At 39.5% G+C, this 24,875-nt stretch overlaps 1 protein-coding gene and 1 non-coding gene across 2 annotated transcripts in view; one reads left to right on the top strand and one right to left on the bottom strand.

Annotated features, from left to right (window-relative positions):
- The window catches only part of LOC144235777 (PHD finger protein 20), a 124,675-nt gene that overhangs the window by 19,772 nt on the left and 80,028 nt on the right, over positions 1-24,875 (top strand). The window contains exon 2 of the mRNA XM_077769385.1: positions 4,965-5,079. Within this exon, the coding sequence (XP_077625511.1) occupies positions 4,997-5,079 (83 nt within the window). The 5' untranslated portion in view covers positions 4,965-4,996. The remainder of the gene's footprint in view (positions 1-4,964; positions 5,080-24,875) is intronic.
- On the bottom strand, positions 12,176-12,305 carry LOC144235818 (small Cajal body-specific RNA 20). The gene has a single exon (XR_013336323.1).

Here is a 24,875-nt window from a genome sequence, read left to right as displayed (position 1 = left end):
TTAAATTTTTTGCCTTAGAAGTGAAACATTGTTATTTTGATTTGCATTTTCTTTAATAAGTGAGTTGTTTGACATTTTTGTTCTGGTTTGTATGCACTCTTCGTTAATATGGGAAGTTAGTTCTTGTCACATGTGCTGCAGTTATTTTCCCCCAGTTTGAGAAAGTGCCCTGTAAACAGTATTACAAGGCACACAATTAAAGCTTTCATTGTTATTGATACCGGAGCCTGACTCTGAATACTGTATTTAAGGAAATAAGTCTTTCTATATCCTTTGTGGCAGTGGTTCCCATTGTAGAGGAATTTGAATGTAAAGGAGTAGTTTGAAGTCCTATCAAGACTTGAAAATTGAATCCTATATAAATACAGATTGCGTCAGGTTTTTTTCTCTTAGTTTTTCCTCCATGTCCTTATTGAACATATTCCCTTTAACTCTTATTTTGGAAGCTGGAGCTTTTTGGAAGAAAAAGCTAAGGCCCTGAAGAATGGATAAGTTAAAAGCCACAGAATCTTAGCCTTTTTGAAAATAATTTGTTTAAAACTAAATGTGAGGGGGAAAAAAAGTACTTCTTAGGTAATTTTTTTAAAATTCCTGCTTTTGTCTGGAACTCTTTTTTATTTGTTAATAGTTGTCAAATTATTTTTTTATGATTATTTATTTATTTTGAGAGAGAGAGAGAGACAGCGTATGTATGTAGGGGAGGGGCAGAGAAAGAGAGAATCCCAAGCAGGTTCTGTGCTTTCAGCACAGAGTCCGATGCTGGGCTCGATCTCTCAGCTGTGAGATCGCTGCCTGAGCCAATTTCAGGAGTCAGACGCTTAACTGACTGAGCCACTCAGGCGCCCCATTGTCAAATTGGGATTTTGGGGTACTGAGTGGCTCAGTCCGTAGAACATAGAACTCATGATTTCAGGGTTGTGAGTTCGAGCCCCACATTAGGCGTAGAGCTTACGTAACAACAGCAATAAAATTAAATTGAGACTTTCAGATGATTTATTGAGTGGCACGTCCCTTGCCCTTTGTTAGAGCTCATTTATCTCTTTCCAGCAGTGTTTGTGTTTGTCTTTATGGGTAGACTGGAGCAGGGACTGAGTTGGATTTCTTACTCCTTATTTCCAGCACAATGCCTTACCGATAGTACTCACTAATCATTTGTTGAATGATTTAATGTGAAATCTAAAAACAAACGCTGCCACCTCAGAACAGTGGAGGGAAGATTGGAGATGTGACACAAAGTCGGATTAGTCCTTAGTCTTATTCTTTGTGATACCAGGGACTGAAACTTCAAACAAGTGGGTCAGAGTTAAAATGAAACAGGTTTTAGTTCATTTGTAAGGAAGACCTTCTGGCAATTTTCTTCTTTTCTTTTCCTTTTTTTGTTTTGAGCCACTGGGAATAATTTGCTCATTTTTATTCATTTACTGCCTTGTTCCCACACTCCTCCTGTATTTTAGTGGGAAGCCTCCTTGGGTACCTGAGGAGAATTTGTGTGGTGAAAGAATTTATAAATTAAGCAGACTTGAGGTTTTTGTTCTGGGGGTTGTCACTTAGCACCTGAAGCTTAGCCAAATTATGCTAAGCCTAATTTTCTCATTTGTGGTAATAGAGTTATCTATTATCAAGGGCTGTCTGGCTGGCTCAGTTGGTGGAGCATGCATCTCTTGATCTCAGGGTTGTGAGTTCAAGCTCTTCGTTGGGTGTAGAGATTGCCTAAAAAAATAAAATCTTTGGGGTGCATGGGTGGCTCAGTTGGTTTAAATGTCTGACTCTTGATCTCGGGTCAGGTTGTGATCTCAGAGTTTGTGGGATTAAGCCCCTCATCTAGCTCTGCTTAACAGCACGGAGCCTGCTTGGGATTCTCTCTCCCTCTCTCATTCTCCTCTCTTTATCCTTTCTCAGGTTGCATGTCTGTGTTCTCTTGCTCTCTCTAAATAAATTAACATTAAATAATAAAATAAAATCTTTAAAAAATAATTATTAATAGCTAATAACTCTTTATCGTCCTTACTTTGTACCAGCTCTGTGCCTTTTACATGGATTATCTCATTTAATCCTCACACCCTGCCTCGAGATAGGTACTATTATCACCACTAACCCCTTTTAAGGAGAGGAAACAAATTCAGAGGGGTAATTTGCCTAAATTCATTCAGCTAGTAAGGGGTGGATCTGGGGATTCAAGGGCAAGCCTTTAATCCCATCATATTATGTTACATACATGGCGTCTATAAAAGGGAGCTGTCCCCCTGCATAAAGTCTGGCAAATACTAGTAGCTCAGTGAGTATTCAGTGCTACTCTGCTTTTCTTCCTTTCTTCTTGTTTGGCATCACTTGTTTTCTTTTTCTTTTTTTAAATTTCTTTTGTAAGTTTATTTAGAGAACACGTGTGTGTGTGTGTGTGTGGGAGGGGCAGAGGGAGAAGGAGAAAGAATCCCCATATCATGGTCCGGCACCTGGGTGGCTCAGTCGTTAAGCATTTGAATTTGGCTCAGGTCATGATCTCACAGTTGTGAGTTCCAGTCCCACATCAGTGAGCTCCTGCCTGCTTCAGGTGAGCCCCTCTTCTTTCTCTTTCTGCCCCTCCTGGTATTCTTTCTCTTTGTCTGCCCCTCACTCACTTGCGCCCTCTCTCTGAAAAAAAAAAATTATTTGCTCTACCTGGTGAGCCAGCCAGCATCACTTTTTTATATAATCTGGGAGGCCAAACTGTTAATTTGTATATTGCTTCTTATGGATGAAGTCAGATAAAAAGGTAGAAAATTTGATGTGGTATTTTGGTCAAGCCAAAATTAAGAGTTTTATACTGATTGGATTTACTTCTATCAGATTTGATATTTCATTTTCCTGGAGAATGTTAGGTAAAGACATCAAACCTCTGACTCTCCTTTTCCTAGGGTCCTTATAGTGGAAACACTGCTTCTTACCATAATAACTTTTCAGTTTATTAGAATGTTTTAGGTTCCTTAATACAACTGTCAACCATTTCTGCCTTCATTTGACTTGGATTACAGTGTTCCCCAGTATCAGCTCTTCAGAATTGGTTGTTTAATGCTTAGCTCATCCTCCAAATTACATATTTTTTTTCTGGAATATTTCTATTTGAAAACTTAAGTTTATGAAACTGTTTGAAAGGAAAAGAACAGGGGCACCTGGTTGGCTCAGTTGGTAGAGCATATGCCTCTTGATCTCAGGATTGTGAGTTCGAATCCTATGTTGGGTAGAGGTTATTTAAAAGAAGAAAAAGGAAAACAATCACCTACAGCCCATTTTTCTACCAATCTTTTTTTTTTTTTTTTTTTTTGCACATGGTTTTTGTTTTTGTTTTAAAGCAGACTACGCCCAATTTAGGGCTTGAACTCATGACTGGGAGATCAAGACTTATAATGCTCTACTGACTGAGTCAGCTAGGCTTCCCTAGGCACACATGAGTTTGTTTGTTTGTTTTTGTTTTTTATTTTTTTTAGAGAGAGATCGCAAGCGTGGAAGAGGGCTAAAAAGAAAGAGAGAGAGAGGAGAGAGAATGAGAATTCCAAGCAGGCCTCACACTCAGTGCAGAGCCCAAGTGCCCCCGCCATGATTCTAGGATCATGACCTGAGCAAAAATCAGGGGTCAGATGTTCAACCAACTGAGCCACCCTGGTGCCCCAACACACATGAGTTTTACTGTGAGCTCAACATGGTGTAATTTACGATTCTGCCTTTTTGTGTAATGTATTGCAAACAAATTCTTCCTAAGATGTGGTGGCATTACACATCAGATAAGAGGGTCCACTTCTGTGATTTTTTTTCCTACATTCAGTCCATTGCAAAGATTATGCTCCTGGTATGAGGCAGATGTTGCCCTTGGCAGTGCTCTTGTGTTGCTTGGGCAGTGTAGGCTTTTGAGACCCAAAGTTTAGTGGGAGAAGATGTAGTTTGAGATAGCTTGCTGTACGGAGGTGGCCTGCTTAAGTGCCCCAAAAAAGAGCTCAAAGGGGCTACATCTTGTCTCCATCAGAACCACCATTGGCTCCTAAAGATAAATTTTATTCACCTAGAAAATGACCACCAATCCCAGTACCCAAAGGTTTGATAAAGAGTTACTTAAGAATATAAGTTGTCGGAATGAACTCAAGAACAGGCAGAAAATATAAATAGGTTAAAGAAAGTACAAACAGATCTTTCTTGTCTAGCCTTTCAGAAAGGGCCAGAAGGCAGTGTCTTAGTTTTTGTTTACTTCTTATGTAGTACTTAAAATTCATAGCAGTTGCAGATTGCAGTTGTTTCAGTAATCTTTTTTTTTAAATAACACTACTTTTTAAAAAAGTGTATTAAAAGTGTATTGGAGATCGAGCAAGGGAGGGAGAGAGAGAGAGAGAGAGAGAGAAAACGAACGTGAGTGGGGGGGGGGAGGGCAGAGAGAGAAGTAGAGAAACACAGTCCCAAGCAGGCTCTGCACTGACAGTATGGAGTCTGACTTGGGACTCGAACTTCCGAGCATTGAATCAACTGTGTCACCTAGGTGCCTCTATTTATCTGCTGAGTGGCTATATTTTTGTCTTCTCCCAGTGGACTAGAGGCTTCATGGGGACAGGAACTGTCTCTTTTGGTCTTGACTGTTTTTCTAAATAGTTTTTGAGCAGATACTTGTTCTATGCATTAGCAAATGATTGAATTTAACCTGGAGAGCAATTGGTTTTTTTGGAGTTCTGAGAGGTGCCCCTTATAGGTGAGTCCTTGGTAAGCAGTGTTGAGTGAGAGTCTCCTCGCAGCCCTGGAACTACAGGATGCTGCATGATAGAGCAGGAGGAACCGGTGGAGGGCACACCTGTGTTAGGATGAGAGCAGGCATGAAAGAAGGCACTGGCAGGGTTTCCTGGAGCTTTGTGTTTTGAATAATACCTGTTTGTCTTTTATGTGTAGTGAGTGATGCTACACTCTGGGCAGACTTTGCCTAAGTTTCATAAATATTTAATTGGCTTTTTCAGGAGAATAAAGGCAGCCCCGCTGATGACTGAAAATGACAAAGCATCCACCTAACAGACGAGGAATCAGCTTTGAAGTGGGAGCCCAGTTGGAAGCCCGGGACCGATTAAAAAACTGGTACTTTTATATTTTTCTGTTAATTAAATTCCTTTAGTAAAGGATTTTTGCTAGAACTGATAAAGAGGGCTTTTCTGAAGTGTTCTATAGTTTTTTTCTGCTCCCTGACTCTTGGAAGGTGGAAGGAGACTGAAGCCTAGAGCCGTGGGAATGTCTTTTGTCTTTGGTGCTGGAATCCATCTGTCACGGAGAGCATCCAGTGACTACTTGTTAATACTTGTTTCCCCTTTCTGCCTGTTTGTGTGAGGAGTTATGGGGAAAAGAAGCATAGATGGCTATAAGGAAGGGAAGAGTGAATAGTGGCAGCACTCTTGCTCTTGGCTACTTGTCTGGAAGAAGAGAGGAGGGAAAAAAAAATCAGGGATGGAAGAATGAAGGAAAGGAATTAGATTGGAATAACTTGTGTGTTGTGAACACCCCCATCCTGTTTTCTGAATATGTGGTACAGTTGAAATTTAGTCATCACTCTGAAGTGATTAAATTTAGAGCTGAGGGGTTATAGTCCTGACTTGTCATTGATTTGTGACCTCTGGCTGGCTTATAGACTGGCTTATAGACTGACTTAGCTACTTTGAGCATCAGCTTTATCTATAAATGTGTGGGTGCTAGTAGTATCAACCTCCAGGTTTTTCTGAGTATCAAATAGTAGAATGTGTGGGGAAAGGCCTTCCTTATCAACTGTAAAATGATGGTTGTTGTTGAGGACAGCCTAGAATTTGGTCATTAGTTAATGTAATGCTTAAGGTAAAGGTGGGGGTTTCAGAACTCAAACCTTTCTTCGTTTTTTTCTCCCCCTCAGTTTATTTATTTATAATCTATACCCAAAATGGTACTCAAGCTCAATTATGACTCGAGATCAAGAGTCACATGTTACACCAGCTGAGCCAGCCACATGCTCCCCTTTCTGAGTTTTCATGAAAATAGACTGACCAGTTCCTGGGGTGTAGGTAGAGAAGACAGAGGAAAGAGAAGCAAGGAGTGTCTGGAGCCTTTTGGGGCTGGAAGAATTGATATATGAATTACAGACACTTTCAACACCTAGTTGTTTTAGGCTATTTGTATCATCTATAATTATTTCCCTTTTTGGTTTCTCTTTGCACTTTTTAAGGCAGCTTAATCAAGGGAGGGAATTCTTTTTAAATGTGGAAAAAAAATACAGAAAAAGTAAAAAAGTACAGCTAGCCATAATCTGTGTACTTATCACTCAGAATATATATTAATAAAATACATGAGTATATGTATTTTAATAATAAAATGTATTAACAAATTAATATCACTCAGAATAAATAAAACATTTTTCCTTTTATTATATTTATGTTAAAAAAAAAGACATAAAGCATTTCTTACATAATGGAAGTACCTTTTATACCTTTACCAGTTCAATTCTCCTTCTGTATTCCATGGAGGCAACAGTGTCCCGAACTTAGTTGTAACTTTCTGCCCATGTTTTTAATTTTTACTATATATATGCATAAATAATAGAATTGTTTTAGGTATTAAAAATTAATGTAAGTGATATTATATTGTTTGTCTCTTTAGTTTATGTTTTTGTGATTTACCTATACTGATACAGAAGATATTCATTCTCACTTCTGTATAGCGTCCTATTATATGAATGTGCCATATTTTGTTTATCCAGTGTCCAGTTGATAGATTCCAATTTTTCACTTTATTTATTTAAAAATTAAAAAAAATTTTTTTTTAATTTATTTCTAGGGGAGAGAGAGAGAGAGACAGCATGAGCAGGGGAGGGTCAGAGAGAGAGGGAGTCACAGACTCTGAAACAGGCTCCAGGCTCTGAGCTGGCAGCACAGAGCCTGACGCGGGACTCGAACCCACGAACTGTGAGATCATGACCTAAGCGAAAGTCGGACGCTTAACCGACTAATCCACCCAGGCGCCCCATTTTTCACTTTATTTATAACAAATAAAAAAACCACAGTGCTACTGTGAACATCTCTGTAAATGCCTCTTTCAGTTTGCAAGAATATTTATTGGGCAGTGGCTTTCAAACTTTTCTTACAGAAATTTATAGTAAGAGATATATTTTAAATCCAGTATAGTACCCATCCATATACACATATAATTTCAGTATAGCAAAATTTTTTAGTAACCGTTCTTAACCTTAGTACATGTGTTATACTCTGATGTTTTTCTTCCATGTTGTGTGTGTGTTTCCTGACCATATGTACAAATGCTGATCTAGAATCATTTTAATTGATTTTATTTTATTTTATTTTATTTTTTAATATTTCTATTTATTTCTAGGAGAGAGAGAGAGAGAGACAGCGTGAGCCTGGGAGGGTCAGAGAGAGAGGGAGATACAGACTCTGAAACAGGCTCCAGGCTCTGAGCTGGCAGTCAGCACAGAGCCCGACACGGGGCTCGAACCCACGAACCGTGAGATCATGACCTAAGCGAAAGTCGGACGCTTAACCGACTAAGCCACCCAGGCGCCCCTAGAATCATTATTTTATAATTGAATAGGTCATGAACTGCTCTTTGATAAGCCCTACTCCAGTGAATTTGTCGAGTAATATGAACTTGCCAAGTTTATCTCCAAAATGCTTCTACTAAATTATACTCCCACCAGTAGTACATAAAATTTCTTGTTTTTCTACATCCTTATCAATTCTTGCCTTTGACAGACTTTCTGGTTTGCCAATCTGTTGGTTATGAAACTTTGTTTTATTCTATGTCGCCTGTACTTCTAGTGAGGTTGAGCATTTTCTAATATCTGTGTTTTGTGATTTGCTCTGGACTATTTTTCTGTTTGATTGTCTGTCTGTTCTTAGTGATTTATAAGCATTTTACTGCTATGTAATGGATTCCAATTCTCAGCTAGTTTGTATTGCAGAAATCTAGTCTGTAGCTTGTCTTTTCACCTTACTTCTGATATCTTTCATGGGACATAATATTCTCTGAAATTCTTCTGAAAGTTTTAAAGGTTTGCTTTTTATACTTTGGTCTTTACCTAGAATTAATTTTATATATGGGATGAACTTGGTCTAATATTTGTTTGTATTCACCATATAAATAATCAGTTGCCCTACCATCTTTTATAGGATCTTTTATAGGATAGTCTGTCCTTTCCCTACTGATCTGTAATACTACTTCTGTAGTCCCGTAACATGAGTCTCTTCTAAGCTCTTTATTTTATTAATTTATGTTTACTCTGGTGCTAATAGCAACATGCCATCCAATATATATTGCTTTAAAATAAATCTTTTCTTGGGGCGCCTGGGTGGCTCAGTTGGTTGAGCTTCTGACTTTGGCTCAGGTCATGACCTCACGGTTTGTGAGTTTGGGCCCTGTGTTGGACTCTGTGCTGACAGCCCAGAGCCTGGAGCCTGCTTTGGGTTCTGTGTCTCATTCTCTCCCTGCCCCTCCCCCACTTGTATTCAGTCTCTCAAAAATAAATAACTGTAAAAAATTTTTTTAATAAATCTTTTCTTTTAATTAATTTAGAGAGAGAGAGAGAGAGAGAGAGAGCGCGCGCGCACACGCGCACATATGGGGAAGGGGCAGAGAGAGAGAGAGAGAGAGGGAAGAGAAAGTTCCAAGCAGGCTCCGCCCTGTCAGTGTGGAGCCCAAAGTAGGGCTTGAACCTGTGAACTGTGAGATGCTCAATGGAGTGAGCCACCCAGGTACTCCTAAAATAAGTCTTGATATCTGTTTAGACAGGTTTTGCCTTTTTGTGCTTTATTTTATTTGTTGTATTCTTAGACCTTCACTCTTATTTTTTAAACGATTGAAGTTTAATTGACAGTGTTACATTAGTTTCAAGTGTGGACATTTACTCTTAATGTGAATAGTTACATTTGTCGAGTTTCTTAAAAAAAAGCACTTGTAGTTTCAAAATAAATTGTATTGAATTTATAATTAATTTGAGGGAATTAACATATTTATGATAGAATTTTCACTTATGAAAATATTTTTATTCTTGTATTTATTCATATTTTCTTTTATGAACTGGTTTTATAACCTCCATAAAGCTTTTGCATATTATCTGTTAGACTTACTCTTACTTCTGGTTTTTGTTGGTTCTTTGAATGGATCTTTTTATATTACATCTTCTCCTTGGTTATTGGTGGTGTGTAGCAATGTTGTTGAATTTTATTGTTGTTGATCAAATTCATTGTGTGGACTTTACTGAGATCATAGTTCAAAAACAATTGCTAAAGACTATGACATTTATGAGATTCTTGTAAATTTGAACATTGATTAATGATATTAAGGGATCATTGTTAATTTTTGTAGGTCTGGAAATGATACAGCTATGTTTTTAAAAAGTCCTCATTTTTTAGAGATTATATACTAACATATTTGTAAATAAAATGATGTGTTGTCTGGGACTTGCTGCAAAGGAATATGAAGTGAGGAAAAGATGGAGGATAGGAGAAGCAAAAGTGGCAGTGAGTGATGGGTATGTGAGGGTTTACTGCTGTTGAGTTTTATGTGCTGATCTTGTATCTAGAAACCTTGCTGCATTTTCATAATTGTCCTATTCTTTTAAATTCTATTATTATTTTTAAAAAATATTTGAGAGAGAGAATACCAAGCAGGTTCTGCAGTCAGTGCTGAGTCTGAAATGGGGCTTGATCTCAGGAACCATGAGATCATGACCTGAGCTGAAATCAAGAATCAGATGCTTAACCAACTTGGCCACCAAGGCGCCCTTTGACCATATGCATTTTGTCTCTTCAGTCTATTAGTATGGTGTATGACATTAGTAGAGTTTCTAAGCTTGAACAATTCTTTTTTCTTTCCTTCCAGAATTTTATTTAAATTCAAGATAGTTAACATAAAGTGTAGTATTGGTTTTAGGAGTAGAATTTAGTGATTCATCACTTACATATAACACCCAGTGCTCATTACAAGTGTCCTCCTTAATGTTCATCCCACTTAGCCCATTCCCCCACCCACCTCCCCTCCAGCAATCCTCAGTTTGTTTTCTATAATTGAGAGTCTGTTAGGTTTATCTTCTCCGTTTTTACCTTACTTTATTTTTCCTTACCTTCCCCTATGTTCACCCATTTTGTTTCTTAAATTCCCACATATGAGTGAAATCATATATTTATCTTTCTCTGATTTATTTTGCTTAGTATAATATGCTTTAGTTCCATCCATGTTGTTGCAAATGGCAAAACTTCATTCTTTTTGATGGCTGAGTAATATGCCATTAGATACATTCATATTTATGTATACTTAATATATTAATGTATAGTTATGTACGTATATATTGTGTGTGTGTGTATAATATATGTCATCTTCAATATCCAATTCATCAGTTGATGGGCATTTGGATTCTTTCCATAATTTGGCTATTGTTGACTAGTGTAATGTTGAACAATTCTTGCTTGCATTCCTGGATAAATCCTATTAGGTGATTTATATAATAAATTATGGATTCACTTTGCTAATATTTTCTTTGAGATTTTCATATCCATGTTCACTAGTACTTTTGGTTTTGATCTTTTCTTACCCTATCCTTGTCTAGTTTTAGTGTCTTATTATAGAAGTCTTAGAAAATGAGATAGTTTTTTATTTCCTCTGGAAGAGTCTCTTGAAGCTCTGCTAAATCTAATACCCTTGTTTGTAAAAATAAAAAAAATTTTTTTTTGGAGAGAGAGAGTGGGCAAGTCTGTAGGGGAGGGGCAGAGGGAGAGGGAGAGAATCTTAAGTGGGTTCCATGATCAGCATGCAGCTTGATCTCATGACCTTGAGATTATGACCTGAGCCAAAATCAAGAGTCACATACTTAACCAACTGAGCCTTACATGTGCCCTTGAAAGTTTTAGACTCCCAAATCAAATACTTTAATAGTTATTATTTTGCTATGTTCTTTCTTGAGTCAGTTATCTTGATTTTATTTATGCTTATGTCATATTTTTCAAGTATGTTAGCAATAGAACACTATTTATATAATAGTAACATAGGAAAAAGTTACCTGTAAATCTATCCATGTAGCTACTTAGTCTTTTCTGTAATGGCTTATATATAAAATAGATAAGACCATGGGGTGCCTGGCTGGCTTAGTTGGTAGAACATATGACTCTTGATCTCATGGTCATGAATTTGGGTCCCATGTTGAGTATAATGATTACTTAAAAAAATTTCTGTTAAAATAGGCATGATCAGTGTGTACATAAGACTTCTGTACTTTTACGTTTTTAGTCATTATGCTAGCATGATATAATGGATACTTGTTCTCTTCAGTGGGTAAACAATATTTCAGATTGTTATTCTACCTTTGTAGAACTTTTTGCTTCCAGTTTTTTTCACAGTTCCACAGAAAGTGTTTTATTGCCTTTAGAACAAAATAAGATACTTTCAGAACTTTTGTTAATGAAGAAAAACTTAGAAGTTAAAAAGTTTTCTAAAATATTATTTGGCGGCTGATGAAGTAGGCACTTGAGCTTAGAAAACTTACCACCTGCAACTGTGTGTGTGTGGAGCCTGAGCTGTGTGATTAGATACAGCTAACAGTTTATAATTGGGGTGGGGGTGCCGGCACCTGGGTGGCTCAGTCAGTTGAGCGTCTGACTTTGGCTCAGGTCATGATCTCACAGTTCATGGGTTTGAGCCCTGCGTCCGGTTCTGTGCTGACAGCTCAGAGCCTGGAGCCTGTCTTTGGATTCCGCGTCTCCCTCTTTCTCTGACCATCTCCTGCTCACGCTGTGTCTCTCTCTCTCAAAAATAAATAAAACATTAAAAAAATTAAAAAAAAAAAGAGAAGTGGGGCTCCCACTTGTGGCCAGAGTACCGACTATCAAGTGTAACCTCCTTGGCCTTGATGCCAGCAGTGCTTTCTCCAGCACAGCTCTTTCTCCACTCACAGCTTTTCTTCACCACCCCCCCTGCCTCGTAGTCCTGTATAGGACCCTGTTGAGGTCTGTTTGTTAGGTGTTACTTATGAGGCAGGCAGGGAGCCAGGCCATTTTGGAGCAACAGAGGACAGGGTCAGCTTCTGAGAGCCTGGCATTATCCAAGGAGAGCCAGAGGCCTCACTGCCAGTACTGCCACTTTAGACCCTCATCTGGCTGTGGGGCCACCATGCCTGGTATAGAGCAGGTGGGAGGCTCCCAGCAACTACAGATGTCTGAGGCAGAAAAGCAAGGCTGCTAGCTCATGGCAGCCCCAACAATGATCCTCAAGGGCCGATCTTGGCCTCCAACACTGGCGGAGGAGAAAAGGACCAACCATTGCCCCATAGGAGAGAGGCCCTCCAATTTTTTTTTTTTTTTTTTTTTTTTTACTTACTCACTTATGTGCTAATTTAGCAAACTATGTTAGGCAGTGAATAGAATGCTGTCCTGCCTATTTTTGTTCTAGTTAGGGGAACAAGATCTTGTCAGGGGGGATAAAGGGAACTTCTTGTGGCTAAAGTGGTCAGGTTTTAGAGTGGAATGTGAATGAGGCTAAGGGAAGGAATGTGCATAGGACCAGGAGAGGATGAGCTATGCTCTGCCTGGGGAGTTGGGAGAGGCTTCTCAGAAAAGGCAAAACTGGAGCCATAAATAAAGCTGTAGTTAACATTTGGGCAAAAGCAGAGTTTTTTCAGAGGGGTAGGGTATCAGTACCATAGGATCAGTTCTAAGGTTTGGATGGCTAGGTGCAGGTGACTATACTGAGAAATCCAGTTGTCCTTGAGTCACATTCAGATAAGTTTGCTACCTTGAATGCCTTTTGCAAACAAATCTATCAAATCAACAGCCCAGCCTGTGAACTTAGAGTTGCAAGCATTTCTACAAATACTCTTAAGCCCTTATCTGGTCTACTGACAAATGATTATAATTGAAGGTGAAGAGTTCTGGATTAGAGTCTCATATACTCTTTTATTTGGTAAAATTACTTTACCTCTCCTAGTCTCAGTTTCCATGTAGGCAAAATGGGGAATTATAATTGGATTATGTAGATCAGATAGGATTATTCCTGTGGAAGCATTCTGTACTCATTACCAGGAAAATACAGCTACTAGTCATGTCTACTGTAAACATAAAAACATTATGGCCAGCTTATAAGAAGTTTAGGACCAAAAGTCTATAAAGTTAACATTTATAGTCCTGCATTCACTTACTTCATGGATTATCTAGCTTAATTTTCCAATTAATAATACCATGAGATATGGGTGCTATTATGCCTCATTTTATAACATTTTTTTTTAAATGTTTTTATTTATTTCTAGGAGAGAGAGAGAGAGACAGCGTGAGCAGGGGAGGGTCAGAGAGAGAGGGAGTCACAGACTGAAACAGGCTCCAGGCTCTGAGCTGGCAGTCAGCACAGAGCCCGACGCGGGGCTCGAACCCACGAACCGCGAGATCATGACCTAAGCAAAAGTCGGACGCTTAACCGACTAAGCCACCCAGGCGCCCCTTATTTGCCTCATTTTAAAAGTAAGACAGAGGAGACTCAGAGAGATGAAGTTATTTGCTTAAGGTCACACAGGGAAGGACTGGGATTTGAACCTCGATAGACTGAGTTCATAGCTTCTCTGAAATAACCCAAATTTTCCAGAGTGTTTAATACTTCTGACTCCTAAATTGTGTTTGTTTGCTTATTTATTTATTCTCCTGATGCCTAAATTAAAAAAAAATTCTGATAATGTTCATCTGAATTCCTAATGCAGATGACTGACATTTATTTGACTCGGAATGTTTTGAGAAATAATGGAGCAGGGGCGCTTGGGTGGCTCAGCTGGTTAAAATGTCTAACTCTTGATTTCTGCTCTGCTCATGGTTCCTGAGATTGAACCCGGAGTCTGGCTCAGTGCTGACTGTGCAGAGCCTACTTGGGATTCTCTCCCCCCGCCCCCCCCCGTACCTCCCCCACTCACATTGTATCTCTTTCTCTCAAAATAAATAAATAAACCTTAAAAAAAATTAAGGAGAATTTGTGGTTCTTGGCTGGCTGGCTTAGTTGGTAGAGCATGCAACTCTTCTTCATCTTGGGTTGTGAATTTGAACCCCATGTTGGGTGTAGAGATTACTTAAAAAGAAATAAAGAGGCAATGGCTTAAAAAAATGGGGATTTGTTTTATTATCTGTATTTATCATTATCATTATTTGTTATCTTTATTTATTAAACATTTTTTAGTATTTAATTTTTTCTTAATGTTTTATTTCTTTTTTTTAAAAGTTTTATTTATTTTTTAATGTTTTATTTATTAGAGAGAGAGAGAGACAGTGTGAGCAGGGGAGGGTCAGAGAGAGGGGGAGACAATCTGAAACAGGCTCCAGGCTCTGAGCTAGCTGTTAGCACAAGAGCCCGACGCAGGGCTTGAACCCACGAACCGTGAGATCATGACCGGAGCCAAAGTCAGACGCTTAACCGACTGAGCCACCCAGGCGCCTCTGTTTTATTTACTTCTGAGAGAGAGAGAGAAGGAGAGAGAGAGACAGTGTGAACAGGGAAGGATCAGAGAGAGAGAGGGAGATACAGAATCTGAAGCAGGCCCCAGGCTTTGAGCTAGCCGTTAGCACAGAGCCCGATGTGGGGCTTGAACCCATGAACTGTGAGATCATGACCTGAGCCGAAGTCAGTCGCTTAACCGACTGAGCCACCCAAGTGCCCCAGTATTTATTTATTTTTGAGGGGCAGACCATGAGTAGGGGAAGGAAGACAGAGAGAGAGATACAGAATCTGAAGCAGGCTCCAGGCTCTGAGCTGTTTGTTAGCACAGAGCCTGACACGGGGCTTGAACTAGTGAACTATGGGACCATGACCTGAGTTGAAGTTGGATGCTCCACTGACTGAGCCACCCAGGCGCCCTGATTATTTATTATTTATTATCTTTAGAAGTGGTGTTTTCACTGTGATAAATGATTTGTTTATATTACAATAAGTAGTATATCTGCAGGGTAGAGCCACATATTGAGTGTGTGTGCTTTTAGATAAGATGTGGTAATGGGGATTAGGGTCTAGCTCTTCATCACTTACTTCCTTTTGATTTTTAACTTTTGAATTCTTGGATTTTCTTAATTTTGAAGAGCTTAAAGTAAATGAGTGTCAGCTTTTTTTATTAGGAAAATTTTTAAGCATAATGAAAAATGGAAAGAACAGTGAGATAAGCACTGTACTTTCCACTTGTATTTACTAATTGTTAACATGTACCCAATTTGATTCATATGCTTTTTATAATATAATTAATCATAATTAGCAGTAATTCCATAGTATTTAGTTTCTAGACCATATTCAGGTTTTTCTGTTGTTCCAAGAATGTCATTTTTCTAGGTTTCTTTTTTTATTTTATTTTATTTTATTTTTTAAATTTTTTTAATGTTTTTTTATTTATTTCTAGGAGAGAGAGAGAGAGAGACAGCGTGAGCAGGGCAGGGTCAGAGAGAGAGGGAGTCACAGACTGAAACAGGCTCCAGGCTCTGAGCTGGCAGTCAGCACAGAGCCCGACGCGGGGCTCGAACCCACGAACCGCGAGATCATGACCTAAGCGAAAGTCAGACGCTTAACCAACTAAGCCACTCAGGCGCCCCTAGGTTTCTTTTTTTAATTTTAGAAGAGAGCATGAGTGGGGGCAGAGGGTAATGGGGGGGAGAGAGCGATTCCCAAGCAGGCTCTACTCTCAGTTCAGAGCCTGATGCAGGGCTCAATCCCACAACCCTGAAATCATGACCTGAGCTGAAACCAAGAGTTGGATGCTCAACTGACTGAGCCACCCAGATGCCAAGAATGTCATTTTTAAAAATCAAAGTTCACTAAATCAAGATTGACACTTTACATTTTTTTACACCTTTTTAAAAAAGTTTATTTTGAGAGAGAGGGAGAGAGAGTGAGAGAGAGAGAGGTGGGGAAAAGCAGAGAGAGAGAGAGAGAGCAAGGGAGAATCCCAAGCAGGATCTGAATTGTCAGTGCAGAGCCTGACGCAGGGCTTGATCTCACAAACTGTGAGATCATGACCTGAGTCGAAATCAAGAGTCAGACGTTTAAACGACTGAGCCATCCAGGTGCCCCATTTTTTTTTTAAAAGATTTTATTTTTAAGTAAAGATTTTATTTTTAAGTATTTTTAAGTACACCCAATGTGGGGCTCAAACTTACAATCCTGAGATCAAGAGTTGCATGCTCTTCCAACTGAGCTAGCCAGGCGCCCCTATGTTTTTGTTTTTATGTCTTTTTAGTTGCTTTTATTCCATAATAATCCTTCACCCCTTTCCTAATCTCTCCTCCATCATAGCATTATTTGTTTAGTTTTAAGAGTTCTGAACAGTTTTGTAGAATATTCCATATGTGGGGTTGGTCATATTGTTTTCTCATGGTGAATTCAGCTTGTTTCTTGTATTTTCTTATATTTCCTGTAAACTGGAAGTTAGATCTAGACAAAAGAGTAAACATTTTTTTGCAGGGTGTTTCAGTGGTCATAATATGTGTCTCATCATTAAAAATCATTATTCTACCTCTGTCATTTCCTTTATGTTTTGTGTTTTATTAGCTGACATTATCCTGCAAGATTAGAATTTTTCTTTTTCATTATTAAGGATCCCCAAGACTCAGATTATTTAGTGTGGTGTTGTAGTCAGTTATATTCATTATTCTCTTTGGTGCTAAAATTATCCCAGATTTAGCCAGTGGGAGGCCCTTTAAACTGGGTTCTTTGTGCTTTTGACACACTCCTATTAGTCTTTGAGTATTTTCTTATTTTATGGCACTGTTAGAAGCCCCAGATTTGTCTTCAACATGCCTGATCCAGACCCTGGACTCTGCCATTTCTCCAAGGAGGCCTAATTCCTTTTAGTTGGAAGTAGTATTTAGAAATTACGGTCTGGACACTGGGTCTGTTTATTGCTGCTACAGTATTATTGCTTTTAGGCCTTTTCAGTGGATAGAGCTAAGAAATAAAATTAAAAAAAAAATTGTGAGTTCATTTTGGTAGTTCCAGTTTAAATTTAATATTTGGTAATTTATATTTTGATTTTTCTTTTTCTTTTTTTCTCTTACATTGAAAGTTTTTGTTTCTTCTTTTCTAAAGTTTTATCTTTTAAGTAATCTCTCTGCCCAATGTGGGGCTTGAATTCACAACCCTGAGATCAGGAGTCATATGCTCATAAGGAACATCTAAAGAATTCTCTTAAGCTCCACTTCTTTTTTATTTTAATAGTTTATTGTCAAGTTGGTTTCCATTTTTTAAAAAAATTTTTTAAATTTTTTTTTTTTTTTAAATTTATTTCTAGAGAGAGAGACCGCGTGAGCAGGGGAGGGTCAGAGAGAGAGGGAGTCACAGACTCTGAAACAGGCTCCAGGCTCTGAGCTGGCAGTCAGCACAGAGCCCGACGCGGGGCTCAAGCCCACGAATCGCGAGATCATGGCCTAAGCGAAAGTTGGACGCTTAACCGACTAAGCCACCCAGGCACCCCAGTTTCCATTTATTTAAATAGTTTACTCCACCTTTGCCAGTCTATAATTACTTGATTCATTTTTATTTTTAAAAGTTTTTTAAAAATTTATTTTGAGAGACACAGAGAGTGTGAGTTGGGCAGGGGCAGAGAGAGAGGGAGAGAGGGAGAATCCCAAGCAGGCTCTGTACCATGGCCAGTTTGCAGAGCCCAACTTGGGGCTCGAACCCATGAAACTGAGAGATCATGACCTGAGCTGAAATCAGGAGCTGGATGCTCAACCAATTGAGCCACCCAGGCACTCTTCTTTAAGATTTGATTTTATTTAAAAAATTTTAAATGTTTATTTATTTATTTTGAGAGAGAGAGAAAACACAGGCACACATGTGAGTGGGTGAGGGGCATAGAGAAAGGAGAAAGAATCTCAAGCAAGTTCCTCACTGATAGCACAAAGCCCAATATGGGGCTCAATCTCACGAACCGGGGAGTTCGTGACCTGAGCCGAAATCAAGAATTGGACGCTTAACCAGTGGAGGTACCCAGGTGCTCAGAGAAATTATTTATTAAAAAAATGTTTTTTAGTGTTTATTTTTGAGAGACAGAGACAGAGGCAGAGACCGAGCTGAGTGGGCAAAGGGCAGAGAGGGAGACACAGAATTTGAAATAGGCTCTAAGCTCTGAGCTGTCAGCACAGAACCTGGCGCGGGTCTCAAACCCCAAGAACTGTGAGATCATGACCTGAGCCAAACAAAGTTGGACGCTTAACCGACTGAGCCACGCAGGTGCCCCCAATATTTTTTTTATGTTTATTATTTTTGAGAGAGAGAGAGCGCGCGCGTGCGCACATGAATGGGGGAGGGGAAGGAAGAGAGAGGGAGACACAGAATCTGAAGCAGGCTCCAGGCTCCCACCTGTTAGCACAGAGCTAGATATGAGGCTCAAACCCACAGGCAGGGAGATCATGACCTGAGCCTATCAACATGACCTGAGCCACTCAGGCACCCTGAGAAAGTTTTTAAAAATATTGTAGCATTAGATAGCAGTTATGTGAAGGACTGACTGTGCCAGGCTCTCCATATGGAGCTTCTCCATTAAATCTCAGGAAGCCATGTTTTTTATTGTTTCAATTTTATAAATGAAGGAAGAAACCAAGGCTCACAGAGGTAAAAGTCCTTTGTTCCGTGGGGTGCCTGGGTGGCTCAGTCATTTAAGCGTCCTACTTCGGCTCAGGTCATGATGTCACGGTTCGTGGGTTCGAGCCCTGTGTCGGGCTCTGTGCTAACAGCTAGCTCAGAGCCTGGAGCCTGCTTCAGATTATATGTCTTCCGCTCTCTCTGACCCTCCCTTGCTCAAGAGTGCGCGCTCTCTCCCTTTCTCTCTCTCTCAGAAATAAATAAAACATTAAAAAACAAACAAACAAACGAAGGAAAAAAACCCTCCTTTGTTCCTAATTTCACAGCTGGAGCTGGAGCTAGGATTGAACCCCTGTTGGTCTGACTCCAAAGGCTGGCTATGCCTCCCAGGTGATTCCTTTCCCTAGTGATATTTTTCTGAGTGCTCTTCCATATTTCCTGGATTTGCTGCTAGGTTGCCAAAAAACAAAAAAAAAAGACATTAAAAGGGTTAAAATAGTTTTCAAAACTCCTGTAACAGTAGATATATACGGAGATACAAATGTGATCCAGGGTGGGTGAGTGGGTCTTTCTGGAGTAATGCTGATATGTTTTTTTAATTTAAAAAACATTTTTAAAATATGTTTTATTTATTTCTGAGAGAGAGAGAGAGAGACAGACAGACGAAGCGTGAGCAGGGGAGGATCAGAGAGAGAGACACACACACAGAATCAGAAGCAGGCTCCAGGTTCTGAGCTAGCTGTCAGCACAGAGCCTGACACGGGGCTTGAACCCACGAACCGTGAGATCATGCATGACCTGAGCCGAAGTCGGACGCTTAACTGACTGAGCCACCCAGGCGCCTCAATGTGTGATATTTTTAACAGGTGTGTATTTTTGATTTATTTTGTCTGAAATGCTTATACAGAAGCCTAATTTCTGTCTTGTCTACTATACATATTATACTTCAGTTAAACAGTAGCGATGGCAGCTAACATTTATCAGAGATCTAATTTGTGTCAGGTATGGTGCTAATTGCCTTAATTGCTTAAGCAAGCCCATTTAGAATTGAAACTCAGAAGTAAAATGACTTGCCTAAGATCACAGATTAATCACCGATGAGTCTGAGATTTAGCTCGTTTTTTATTTTTATTTTTATTTTTTTATTTTTTTAAAAAAAATTTTTTTTAATGTTTTATTTATTTCTAGGAGAGAGAGAGAGAGACAGCGTGAGCAGGGGAGGGTCAGAGAGAGAGGGAGACACAGAATCTGAAACAGGCTCCAGGCTCTGAGCTGGCAGTCAGCACAGAGCCCGACGCGGGGCTCGAACCCACGAACCGCGAGATCATGACCTAAGCGAAAGTCGGACGCTTAACCGACTAAGCCACCCAGGCGCCCCTTAGCTCGTTTTTTAAAAAAATGTTTATTTATTGGGGTGCCTGAGTGGCACAGTTTAAGTGTCTGACTTTGGCTCAGGTCAGGATCTCATGGTCTGTGGGTTTGAGTCCCACATCCAGTTCTGTGCTGACAGCTCAGACAGAGCCTGGAACCTGCTTCGGATTCTGTCTCTGTTTCTGCCCATCCCCTGCTTGTGCTCTCTCTGTCTCTCTCTCAAAAATAAATAAATATTTAATTTATTTAATAAAATATTTTATTTTAAAAAATTTTAGGGGTGCCTGGGTGGCNCTCTCTCTCTCTCAGAAATAAATAAAACATAAAAAAATTAAAAACAAATAAAAAATTTTAATAATTTTTTAATAAATAAAAAACATTTTAAAAATGTTTATTTATTTTGAAAGAGAGAGAGGGGTGGAGGGACAGAGAGAGGGAGAGAAAGGGAATCCCAAGCAGGCTCCACACTGTCAGCACAGAGCCTGATGCAGGGCTTGATCCCACAAGCCATGAGATTATGACCTGAGCCTAAATCATGAGTTGGCTTAACTGAGCCACCCAAGTGCTCCTGTCTTGGTTGTGTTAGACAGCTGTTTTATTTATCTTACCAGAATTCATTTGTAAATCATCCAAACCAGTTTTTCTTAAATTCTAGGGTCCTAAAGAAATCATAGGATTAGGATTTTTATTATTTAGAGAGGGGTATTTGTAAAATATAGAAATAGATTTTCTATGGAGGTTGTTAGTTCTTAAAACAGTTTATCTCACCATACAGGCTGTGGAGTACTGATAAGAATTCATCTTCTAATTTTGGACCCACTACTTTGGGACACACTTTCCAGATACCGTTTCCTACTCTGTGGATGGCATAATCCTGCCTGCCTTCTTTACCTTCAGGGTTGTGCAGATGAACTGATTTAAGAAGTGAGAGGCTTCAGTTTCCTAGCAGTGATGTGTGGTGAATAGAACAGAAAGTGCTAGCTCTGTCGCCCTCCGCCTTTTCCCCGTCAGCTGTCAGGAGCACACCATCTGCCTTGAACAGTAGGCCTGGCCTTCTCTGTTCTGCCCAGAACATGGTGAAAAACTCCTTCTGTCTGTTGCTTTCCTGACTTTTTGGCACATTTCCACTGCTTTGTTTCCATTTAAGTTGATCATGGTCTCTTTCCATTTTTTGTACAAAGGATTTTAAAATCTGAGTTTCATCATGTCCTTAGCTCTCTTCTCACTTTTTTTCCCCCCCATTAGAATTATTTGCACGGGGTGCTTGGGTGGCTCACTTGGTGAAGCTTCTGACCGTTGATTTTGGCTCAGGTCATGATCTCACGGTTTGTGGGTTCGAGCCCGGCATCAGGCTGTCTGCTCTGTCAGCACAGAGCCTGCTTCAGATCCTCTGTCTCCTCTCTCTCTCTGCCCCTCCCCTGCTCATGCTCTCTCTCTCTCCCTTTCTCAAAAATAAATAAACATTAAAAAATAAAAAAATAATCTTAAAAGAATTATTTGCACTGATCAAGTCTGAGTTCCTGGTTCTTACCTCTTCACTTCTTCACCCATCCTTTGTTTGTTTGTTGATTGGTTGGTACCATCCTTTTTTTCAATGTAAATTTTGAGAGAGAGAGAGAGAGAGAGAGAGAGAGGTGCATGTGGGGGAGAGGCAGAGAGAGAGAGGAGAGAGAGAATCCCAAGCAGGCTCCACACTGTCAGCAGAGAGCCCCGTGCGGAGCTTGAACTTTGGAACCATGAGATCATGACCTGAGCTGAAAGAATCAGATGCTTAACTGATTGAGCCACCCAAGCGTCCCATGGTAATTCTATTTTTAACTTTTTGAGGAACTTCCATACTGTTTTCCAGAGTGGCTGCACCAGTTTGCATTCCCACCAACAGTGCAAGAGGGTTCCCCTTTCTCCGCATCCTCCAACACCTGTTGTTTGTTGTGTTGTTAATTTTAGACAAGAGTTGTTTTAATGGAACTCTGAGGACAAAATCCTGATGGGCATGAGTTCAAGAAAAATGGGAGAGCTGGTGTGGTGCACAAGTGGAGGAATTGGCCATTTATAGGAGCAATAGTTCATTTATTATAAGGGGAAGAGGGATACTGGGTATACAGGTAGAAATGAAGGTTGACTTGTGGGATTGGTGATGGGAACATGTGTTTTTTCTATTTAAAATTGAGTTATAATTTATATACTGTACAGTTAGTATTATGAGGCTTGCCAAATTCATAGTCATGCATGCACCACCACAATCAAAATGTAGAGTGCTTTTATCACACACAACATTCCCTTGTATGCCTTTGTACTTCTTCTGCACTTCCAGTGTTTGTACCCACTGATCCTGTCCTTGTCCATGTAGTTTTACTTTCTCCAGAATGTCATATAAATGGAATTGGACAATGTGTAGTCTTTTGAATTTGGCTTCTTACCACATTCAGTTACATAATGCATTTGAAATTCATCCACACTTTTGCATGATAATCGGTAGTTTGTTTATTTTATTGCTGAGTAGAATTCCATTATATGGATGTACCACAATTTATCCATTTACCTGTTCAAAGGTATGAATTGTTTCCAGTTTTTACTGAATATGAATACACATTTGCTTACAGATTTTGTGAGAACATAAGTTCTCATTGTCTTGGGCAAATACCAAGGAGTGTGATTGCTGGGTCATAAGTTAAAAGTATGTTCAACTTGTTGAAAAACTGCCAAACTGTTTTCCAATGTGGCTATTTCAGTTTGTATTTCTACCAGCAATGCAAGCGAGTCCTAGTTGCTCTATGTCTTTCCCAGCACTTGGCCCGATTCTTTTGTTTCTCTCCTTTTTTATTGTTTTTCTAAATTGAGTTGTAATTTATATACCATAAATTTACTTTTTTAAAAAGTGGTTTGTAGCATATTCACAAAGTTGTACAATTGTCACCACTCTCTAATTTCAGAATATTTTTATCATCCTGAGAAGAAACCCTGTATATATTAGCAGTCATTCATTTTTCCCCTCAGTTTGCCCAGCGCTGGGCAACTACTAACATATTTTCTGTCTTTATAGATTTGTCTATCCTGGACATTTGCTTAGAAACAATCATACAGTGTTGTTCTTTGTGACTAGCTTCTTTCACTTAACATGATATTTTCTTTTTTTTTTTTATTTATTTATTTTTTAAATGTTTTATTTATTTCTAGGAGAGAGAGACAGCGTGAGCAGGGGAGGGTCAGAGAGAGAGGGAGTCACAGACTGAAACAGCCTCCAGGCTCTGAGCTGGCAGTCAGCACAGAGCCCGACGCGGGGCTCGAACCCACGAACCGCGAGATCATGACCTAAGCGAAAGTCGGACGCTTAACCGACTAAGCCACCCAGGCGCCCCGATATTTTCTTTTTTAAAAATTAAAAAAATTTTTTTTAATTTTTAAAAATTTACATGCAAGTTAGTTAGCATGTAGTGCAACAGTGATTTCAGGAGTAGATTCCTTAATGCCCCTTACCCATTTAGCCCATCCCCCTCCCACAACCCCTCCAATAACCCTCTGTTTGTTCTCCATATTTAGGAGTCTCTTATGTTTTTATCTCCCTCCCTGTTTTTATATTATTTTTGCTTTCTTTCCCTTATGTTCATGTGTTTTGTATTTTAAAGCCCTCATACGAGTGAAGTCATTTGTCTTTCTCTCTAGTTCCATCCAAAAAAAAAAAAATTTTTTTTTTTTAAATTTATTTGTGAGAGAGAGAGCATGAGCAGGGGAGGGTGAGAGAGATGGAGACACAGAATCTGAAACAGGCTCCAGGCTCTTGAGCTAGCTTTCAGCACAGAGCCTGACGTGGGGCTCGAACTCATGAACCTGAGATCATGACCTGAGCTGAAGTTGGACGCTCAACCAACTGAGCCACCCAGGCGTCCCCCGCAAAAAAAATTTTTTAAGGAGCCTCCACGTCCAACGTGGAGCTTGAACTCACTACCTGCAAGAAGTGCACACTCTACCAACTGAGCCAACCAGGCACCCTAAAGTTAACTATTTTGGATTACCTTCTTTCTCTTTTTTTAAATTAGACTCCACATCCAAGATGGGGGCTTGAACTCATGACCTTGAGATCAAGAGTTGCATGCTCTACTGACTGAGCCAGCCAGGGGCCCATGTAACATGATATTTTCAAGAATCGTTTGTGGTGTAGCATATATCAACATTTTTTTAAAGTTTATTTTTATTAATTTGAGAGGGAGATAGAGAGCAGGCGGGGGAGGGGCAGTGAAAGAGAGAGACAGAATCCTAAGCTGGTTCTGAGGTGTTAGTGCAGAGCCTGATGAGGGGTTTGAACTTACGAATCGAGAGATCATGACCTAAGCTGAAATTAAGAGTTGGATGCTTAACCCATTGAGCCGCCCAGGAGCCCCAGTCAACATGCTTTTTGATGGGCGAGTAACAATATCCCATTATAGGGATATATTATATTTTGTTTATCCATTTATCAGTTGAGTATTATTTATTTGTATTGTTTTCACATTTTGTATTGTTTTCACATAGCAGCAACAAAATGCTGCTATGAATATTTGTGTATGAGTTTGTGTGTGGACATATTTTCGTATTTCTTGTGTATCTACCTGAGAGAGAGAGACAGAGAGAGCATGAGTAAGCTAGGGGCAGAGAGAGGGAGAGAGAGACAGAATCCCACAAGGGGCAGAGAGAGGGAGAGAGAATCCTGAAGTGGGGCTTGATCTCACCCAAAGTAGGGCTCTGGCTCATCTGATGCGGGGCTTGAAGTCACAAACCATGAGATCAAGACCTGAGTCAAAGTCACCACCAAGTGCCCAACTCCTGAAGTAAAAAAACAAAACAAAACAAATTTTGATAGTAATTTTCATGGTTGTTTATAGTTGTAAGACATTGAATTAAGAAGAGTGCAAAGATGCTACTCTTTTTAAAACTGTTTTTAAAAAAGATTTTAGTTTTTAAAGTAATCT

The sequence above is a fragment of the Crocuta crocuta genome, unplaced genomic scaffold, assembly GCF_008692635.1.
Source record: "Crocuta crocuta isolate KB4526 unplaced genomic scaffold, BGI_CrCroc_1.0 scaffold445, whole genome shotgun sequence".
NCBI classification, from domain to species: Eukaryota; Metazoa; Chordata; class Mammalia; order Carnivora; family Hyaenidae; genus Crocuta; species Crocuta crocuta.
Note: the sequence above shows the minus strand (reverse complement) of the source record. Positions and strands in the feature narration are given on the sequence as shown.